Raw genomic sequence first — 7,739 nt, 5'->3', positions numbered from 1 at the left:
CCCCCCCCGCCCCCCCCCCCCCCCCCCCCCCCCCCCCCGGGTGTCTCAGGCCGACTTTCCTTTGTCGGCGATGCGTCGTCGTCACTTGGCGGGTCCCCGGTCCGGTCAAGCTCTGCCGAGATCGCCAGGGACCGGCTCGTCCCACATGACCCCAGAAGCCCACTTTCACCCACTCGTCCAGCCTGGGGCTCGCTCAATTCCTTCCAGAATGCCCGCGTGGCCGCTTTCGATGGTCCTGTTGACTAACCCGGGTGCGTGCGTTCGCGCGTGTGGGAGACATCGCGTGACGCTTCTCCTCTCGGTCCCGACGAGAGCCTCACCGTGGCTGGTTTTGCTCTAATTGTTTTTGGTTTAACGCCCGCTCTAACTCCCGACGAAGCCTCGCAGGCTTGATCGCTGCCATCACCCAGGCCTCAAGGCATTTCAGTATCATCCAAGTGCTGCCTCATAGTAAGTCGGCTGGAGACACCTCGATCAGGTCTAACATTTGGCTTGACGGGGTTGCGAGAAAGGTTGGTACAGACAGTCTTGAGATCAAGCTCAAGTTCGACGGCCTCAACACATACAGAGAGGGGTACTGCGGCCGACGGCTAGCGCAAAGAATAGCAAACCCTTAGAACATAACGTAACTATGCCCCAGTTTTTTTTTTCTGGGTGGAAAAGAACATACATGGTAGGTGGGGCTATCATCCGGACGAAAATGTCGAATTAAAAAGTCTACATACGCGTCCAGACGATAGTTTCAACTACCCATATGTTGTTTTACTTTTTTTAAAAAAAAGAAATTGGGGCATAGTTACCCAAGACTCGAGGTTTCTACTATTTTCTGCTCATGCCATGGGTATTTGAGGCTATTGTCTGGACGTATATGTATAATTGTTAATTCGACATTTTCGTCTGGACGATAGCTTCAACTGCCCATGGCATGAGCGAAAAACAAATCAACGCCAGCCTTCGGATGCAATCCCCTCCTGTTTGATCTTTGGAACATGGCTCGGGATCCCCTCTAAAGTCGAATACTGACGAATCGCAGTCAAAGATCAATCAAAGTACACCATTTCCACGAACCGGATACACATATTACAGATAATATTGACTTTCGAACACTTCGCTGCTGTAGGGGAATATATGAACAAGAAGGCATTCAAACATGACACGTTAAACCGCATCCCGTCTCTCGGAAATTAACACCCCTCTTCTGCCATCTACAACCACCTCTCACAACGCCAGCATCGCAACCACGCCACCAACAACGCCCACAGCACCTGCAGCCGTCAGCTTACCCGCCGCATTATCCGTCTGCTGCGCGGGAGCGGCAGAGCCGCTGCCGCTGGCAGTGGCGCTGGCGGAGCCGCTGCTGGGGCCGCCAATGGTGGTGGTGGCGCCGAAGCCGGGGTCGCTGGTGACGGTGAACTTGCTGGTGTGCGAGGTAGTGGTCGAGGTGGCGCGGGCGGAGGTACCCGTCGCGGTGGCGCCCGCGCTCAGCTTGTCGGCGCCCGCGGTCACGGGCATGGCGATGGTCGTCATCTCCGACGGCTGCAGCGCCGTCGTGAACGCCGGGAGGGTGCTGGAGGCGAGGGCGCTGATGCAGCTGGTGATGGCGTCGTCGTCGTCGTACTCCTGATGAAAGGGGGAAAAGAAGATGTTAGACTGAGGGCTGAGGGGAGAAGGGAGAGAGAGAGAGAGAGAAGACGACGACGACGACTAAGGGGGGGAGGGATGTGCTGGGTGACAAAAGGCGAGATATAGGGGACTTACAATGTCGGTGGAGTACGCGCAGTAGTCCGACCACGCGCCCTCACCGGCCGACTGGTAGGTACAGAAGCCGGCTTCATTGGCAGACGTGCAGCCCATGGTCACGGTGTAGTCGTAGCTGTCGTAAGTGTATCCGAAAGAGTCGGGCCCGACGGTGGCGGTCATGGCGCCGGCGACGAAAACACAACTATCACCGTAGTAATAGCTGTCGCTGTCATCGTCGTCGAAACTGGAGCTCGTGCTTTCGGGCGAAGAAGCGGAAGTGGTGGAGCTGTCGACGCATGAGAAGGCGACGACAGTGTGATCGGCGTCTTGGACTTCGACGATGGATAGAGCGATGTTCTCGAAGTCCTCACTCGTAGGCATCTCGCTGGGGTAGAAGAAAGAGATGGAAGTCTGCGCGCTGGCCGCTGTGGCGGCGGCCAGGAGAGTGACGGCAGCGGAACGCATGATTAGATAGAGACAGGATGTCGATTTAGACCTGGGTCACAGACGGGAGGCTGAAAGGTGGAGGAGTTAGAACAAGCCGCAACGCCATGGTCTCCCCAGCCCATCTTATACTTTGAAAAGAGGCGCTGCGGATATTGCTCTCAATACAAGACTCGCGATCCTGACCGGGCTATTGCCGAGTGGCACCAACCGGATGGTCCCGACGGGCAAAGGCGAGGATGGTTGCCTGGCGCTAAACCGCAGAAGGTGTCCAAGCGCCGGCGGTGATGCTACTGCGTTCCCTATTCTGGCAAGTTCAATGAGCTTGGCATGGCTGCTTGTGCCAACCGACCAGGCACCACTCCCCACCCTCCGCCCCCGCTCATCAAGGCCAGACTGCGTGATGCAGTTCTCGGCCCCCTGGACCATCACTCCCGCACGAAATACATGGAGAGCGTGCAAACTTCGAGCCACGCGCCGTATTCTCCGCCAGCGATATTGCGACGATGCAGCAGCGGGTGCCACTGTGACATTGCATCCTTTGCCAAGCATCGCGTGGTCCGACACGCCCCAAAGAAAAAGAGCGGCGAAGAGCATGAACGGCGGCTAGCGCAGGGGCTCATTTTAAAAATGTGAGCCCACTTGCGGTTAGCAAGAGCGGAAAAGCTTGGCGTTCGAAGGATTCACGCCTAATTTTAGACCCTTCTGGCCGTTGGCTGTGCCGAAGGCCGGGATGTGTGCATCCTGCGGGATCGTGAATGGTGAGTGCTGGCAAAAATTAAAAAAGACAAGGACCGGTGACCAGCTCGCAACAAGGACGACTGCGTGTATTGATGGTAGTTGACGATCAGGGAGAAGCATGGGTGGGTGGACCCTTGACCAGGTTCTGCCCCATCAGAAGGATGCAAACCAACCGAAATGTTGCGGGTGTCTATCTCCCCTTGCCGCGGTAGTTATCGGCATTTCCCAATGCACGCGAAGGATGCAATGGTGCGGCTAACGGACCGCCATCCCATCATGCCCTACGACCGGCTGTATCGCAACCGAAGGCTAGCATGAAGAATAGTACTCGGGCGTAACTATGCCTCAGCCTTTTCTTAAAAAAAAAACAAACATATGTGGGTAGTTGAAGCTACCGTCCGGACATGTATGTAGAATTTTTAATTCCATCTTCTCGTCCGGACGATAGCTTCAGCTGCCCATGGCATGAGCAAAAAAAAGCTACGCTAGCCTTCAGCTGCGATACCCCCCTGTATCATTCAATAAACTCCAGACTGGTCCTTGTCCATGGCATGCCTTCTCGTAATGCTGACCTTCAAGAGCATCAGCCTCAGAAATAGGGGGGTTACCTAATACATCGAGCTGCATCTTCAAGCTACAGTTTTGTAGACGAACGAGGCCGCCGCCCTTCACATGCTTGCGGACATTCCAGTGTCACCACCTCGCAACACTTTGAGATAATAAGAGTTGTGACCGCGATCGTCTAGGGCAATTAGGAAATTATACATCAAGCTAACCTATCAGATGTTCAAAGCACGTCATCATTGTCGTCATAGGACGTCAATCACCTTTCCCGCCTTCATCTTTGGACAACCATCACAATCGCAAGGCACATTTTCCCGCATCTCTTGCAGGTAAGACACCTTCGTGTGTATTGATCCCAATTTCGGTCGCTCAATTTGAAAGAAAAACATTGCAACGTTTCGGCATGAAACCCGTAGGATCATGGCAATGAAAGCAGAAAAGAAACAACCCGTCGCTAGTCGACGCCCTTGAAATGCCGGACATGTCTGAATTCAATAATTACTCGCTCAAAGACGCGTCAGTGGAAGGAGGGGCATGAACAACAAACAACAAAAAGAATAAACATAGTTACAACAAAAGCGTAGAACAAGAATTACGAAGATGAAGAACCCGGACTCGAGATCACCATCCAGCCAAACCTGTGATGCTATTCCAAAATGATCTCGTCTTCCGAAGGTTCAACGTCGAGTGCGTGGGAGATGTGTTTGTCTTTACATGGACCTCTGCCGGCTCATTGAACCCACGCGGGGCACCAACATCCCCCACCTTGTGCAGAAATGGCTGTCGCCCATGTGAACGTTTCTTCATCTGTGTGACGAGCATATTCTCTGAACTCTGAGAATGATGACTGATGAAGCCTGTCACAGTTGCCGCCTCGTAGCGCTGCAAACGTTGATTGTTGGGAAGTGCGACCGTTCTCATACACGAAACTGGATGAGACTCGGCCTTGGTGTATTGAGGCCGCGTGGATTTGATTACGGTCTTCAAATGCGATGTGTCAGCATCCGATGGAAGCGGGGGCTCAATCTTCTGCGCTGCTTTTCATTAGCAGACGGAGCGAAAGAGACACAGAGACCTCAGGACGAAGCATTCTCACCACCATTTTCGGTGGGTGCCTGCTCCTCCTTCTTTTCCTCTGTCGCCTCGGCTTCGGCTGGGTTTTCAGCCGAATCTCCCTCTGCCTTTGGAGCCTCGCCATCTGCAGCTTCTGCAGCTGCGGCGGCTGCCTTTGCCTCAGCTTGAGCCTGCCTCCTAGCTTCAGCCTTCTGGCGCCTTCTTTCCTCGGCTTCTGCAGCTCTCTTTGCTTGAAGTTCGAAAACCTCCTTTCGAATTTTCTCATCCTTGGCAAGTCGCAAGCGCTCAACCTCCTCGACGCCGCCGCTCTTTTTGAGCTTGCCTTCCTCGACGAACTTGCCGAGCTCTCTTTGGAACTCGCCCTCTTTGCGGCTTTCAAGCTCCTTCTGCCTGATTTTCTCGGCGCGCTCAATAGCCTCCACACGGCTTTCATGGTTAGGCTCAAGAGCTCTGACTTCATTGAGCATTCCGTCCTTGGCCTCACGAGGATCGGCCGAGGTATCGAGAGCAATCGCATGCATGTTCCTGCCGCTGGTGTGGCGATTGCCGGATCCCGAGGAATTCTGCTGCTTTGTGGCCTGTTCCACAAGGCCAAAGGTCTCTGAGAGCTTCTCCAAGTCGTCTTGCAGATCCAAAGCCAACTCCTCTTGCATTGTGAGCATCTCCCGGTCCTCCATGACCATCTGCAGTTCCTGTTCCCAGAGCTTGGTCCAGACTGGCTTCTCCTTTTTGAGGAAATCCTGAAGCTTTTTGACCTCTGCGGTGGTGATGGAGATCTCTTTGGCAACCGCCTCGAGCTGCCTGGGACGAGGCCGCACGCCGCGAGAGACGACGTCTTTCCGCAGATCCTCCACAAGATCCTGCAGATCGTCGACACGGTTGACGATCTTTTCGGAATCGTCGTTCAGGGTCTTCTTGCCCTTGTTGACGTACGAGCGGCCTGTTTCACCACTCAAAGTGGGAACCTCAGCATTGATTGCTGCGCTCTTTACAGAGGAAGCCTTCGAACGAATTGCGCCCATGCTCGCCTCAATGTCCGATACGAAGGATGAGTAAGTCTGGCGGACGACTGCGAGATCACGTCTGAGAGACTGGATCTCGTCGAGCTGTGCTGCAGAATCCTTGAGGGTCGGCGATCCGGATTTGGCCGGCGCACGAGGCGATATAATCGAGCTACGGGCGGATGGAGCGACGGACAAGCCAGCCATTTCCTTCGCAGCCTGAGCCTGGCGGTCTGAGACTCGCTGAAGAGCCAATTGCTGATCAACCACCGCGCTCTTGACACTCTCAACAAGCTTGCGGATGTCGCCGAGACCGTCATCAAAATGACGTTTCACTTCATCAAGCGCCTCCACATTCAGGACAAGTACGGCGCGATCTTTGATATCACTCAGATCTTCAAGTTCGTGTCGAACGCCAGAAATTGGGTCTTGAATGTAGATCTCAGGAAGATCGACACCATTGTTGTGAGTGTTCCAAGCAAACTTCTCGATAAAGGCGAGCTGCAGACGCGCAATGGACAAATCGTTGTAGCCATCTTGAAGAACGAACTTCTTGATCTTGCTTTTGTACTGCAAGAACAAGGTCAATTCCTTACCAGGCTGCGGTGACTGGTCCGGAATGAACTCCTGACTTTGCGGAGGCGTCGAGGGCTTCATTTTATGAGAAACACTGCGAGTAGGCGTGACGACTGCTTGGCGCTTGATGCTCTTCTCGTCGTTGTCTTCATCCTCTGCGGCGGGGACATCGACGGGTTCAGATACTGCTCCGCCGACTGCAGGCTTCTCCTCTCCCTCGTCATTCTGAGCTTCTTGACTATCGGTGGCAGATGCAGCTGAGCTTTCCTCCTCAGTGGGCGGCAGGGTTGAAGGAGCCGCAAGAGCATCGCTCTGACTGCTTTCTTCGGAGATCCTACGGGATGCCAGTGTGTTTGCGCTGGGAGAAGCATCGACAGCTGCCTGCTGAGTGGATTGCTTACGGCTGTGGAGCAGCGAGCCGCGTTTGCGAACGGCATTCATGGACTCCCGGACATCGCGTCCACGGTTGGGTATCGGGGAGTTCTGGCTTGGCGGCATCATCGGGATGCCATTCGAGGCACCTAGATGCTTTTGAATTTGATACGCCGAAAACCTCCTAGAAGCTCTCCTCTCCAGCTCACCACCCCTCTGGAGCGCAGCTAGAGCATCCTGCTGTTTTGGAGGAGGGGGCGGCGGTGGAAAATTCTCAGGAATCGATGGATTTGTCGCGGGCATGCCACCTTCGTCTTCAGGGTACGGGGTGATGATGGGAATGTTTGGAGTGGTGTTGCTCGAAAGTGAAGAATCAGAGTTGTTCAGCCCGTCACGGCTACCAGTGGTAGACCGGACGCGCGAATGCCCGGCTGGACTTTCGTACTTGTTGGGCGACGCCCTGCCATGAGCAGACGAAGTCCGCGGAGGAAGATCGGGGTGCTCATGTCCCAGGTCCGCACTCCCCTGGCGTGACGACAGCCTTTGTCTTTGTGCATCATCCTCGCCCACGCTCGCATGCCGAGAGCTCGACCCATTGGATCCAGACGAGTCCCTGCCACTTCTTTGGCGTAGCCTCTGCTGCTTTTTCTTCAGGCCATGCAGCAGATTGATGATGATGTCTCGTATCCTCGGAAGAAATCGGTCGAGGCTTGCTTGAGAAGCTTCCTGACTGAGGGTTTCCTCCAAAATGCTTCGGAGAAGCTCTGGGACATTTCCCAAGTCGGTTGTATCCACGCCGATGGCGTTGAAGGCGCGAGAGGCTATGTTGAACTCATATCCGAGACGCACATAGACGTCAGAGACTTCGCTCTCGGTTGCGGTGCCGCGCGACCACAGAGTGAGCGTTTCGAGAAGCTGCTTCGTGGCGACTAGGAGGTGCGTGACGCTTTTCTCAATTTGAGAGAGTTGCTGCTGGGGCTGCCGAGGAAATCAAGTCAACCAAAGCTCGGGTTGCGAACGGCCCAACGGCGCTGGGGGGGAAAATGCTGCGCGACTCACATTCATGGGCCGGCGCGACTGGCCGCCGGTAGAGCGGTTGGACGCCGACGACGTCCTGGAGCCGGCATCGTCGGTCATGCTGGAGGTGCTGGAGAAGACGGTCTGGTCAGAGTCTGTGGCGGGCGACCGGCGATGCTGTCGTTGTGCGGTCGGGGGGCTCTGCATGAC

At 54.9% G+C, this 7,739-nt stretch overlaps 2 protein-coding genes across 2 annotated transcripts; both read right to left on the bottom strand.

Moving 5' to 3' along the window:
• Positions 1-1,218: 1,218 nt before the first annotated feature.
• LTHEOB_12241 (Mfs myo-inositol protein) lies at positions 1,219-2,205 on the bottom strand (the record flags this gene model as incomplete). Its single annotated transcript, XM_035509087.1, has 2 exons — positions 1,219-1,620; positions 1,759-2,205. The coding sequence occupies 2 exons, from the start codon at positions 2,203-2,205 to the stop codon at positions 1,219-1,221; spliced, it is 849 nt and encodes a 282-aa protein (XP_035365237.1).
• Positions 2,206-4,565: 2,360 nt separating this feature from the next.
• LTHEOB_12240 (Actin interacting protein 3) lies at positions 4,566-7,736 on the bottom strand (the record flags this gene model as incomplete). The annotated part of the gene is made up of 2 exons (XM_035509086.1): positions 4,566-7,490; positions 7,572-7,736. The coding sequence occupies 2 exons, from the start codon at positions 7,734-7,736 to the stop codon at positions 4,566-4,568; spliced, it is 3,090 nt and encodes a 1,029-aa protein (XP_035365236.1).
• Between the last annotated feature and the right edge of the window lie 3 nt (positions 7,737-7,739).

This window comes from Lasiodiplodia theobromae (assembly GCF_012971845.1).
Source record: "Lasiodiplodia theobromae strain AM2As chromosome Unknown scaffold_59, whole genome shotgun sequence".
NCBI classification, from domain to species: domain Eukaryota; kingdom Fungi; phylum Ascomycota; class Dothideomycetes; order Botryosphaeriales; family Botryosphaeriaceae; genus Lasiodiplodia; species Lasiodiplodia theobromae.
The sequence above is the reverse complement of the archived record's forward strand: the minus strand, read 5'-3'. Positions and strand labels throughout refer to the sequence as shown.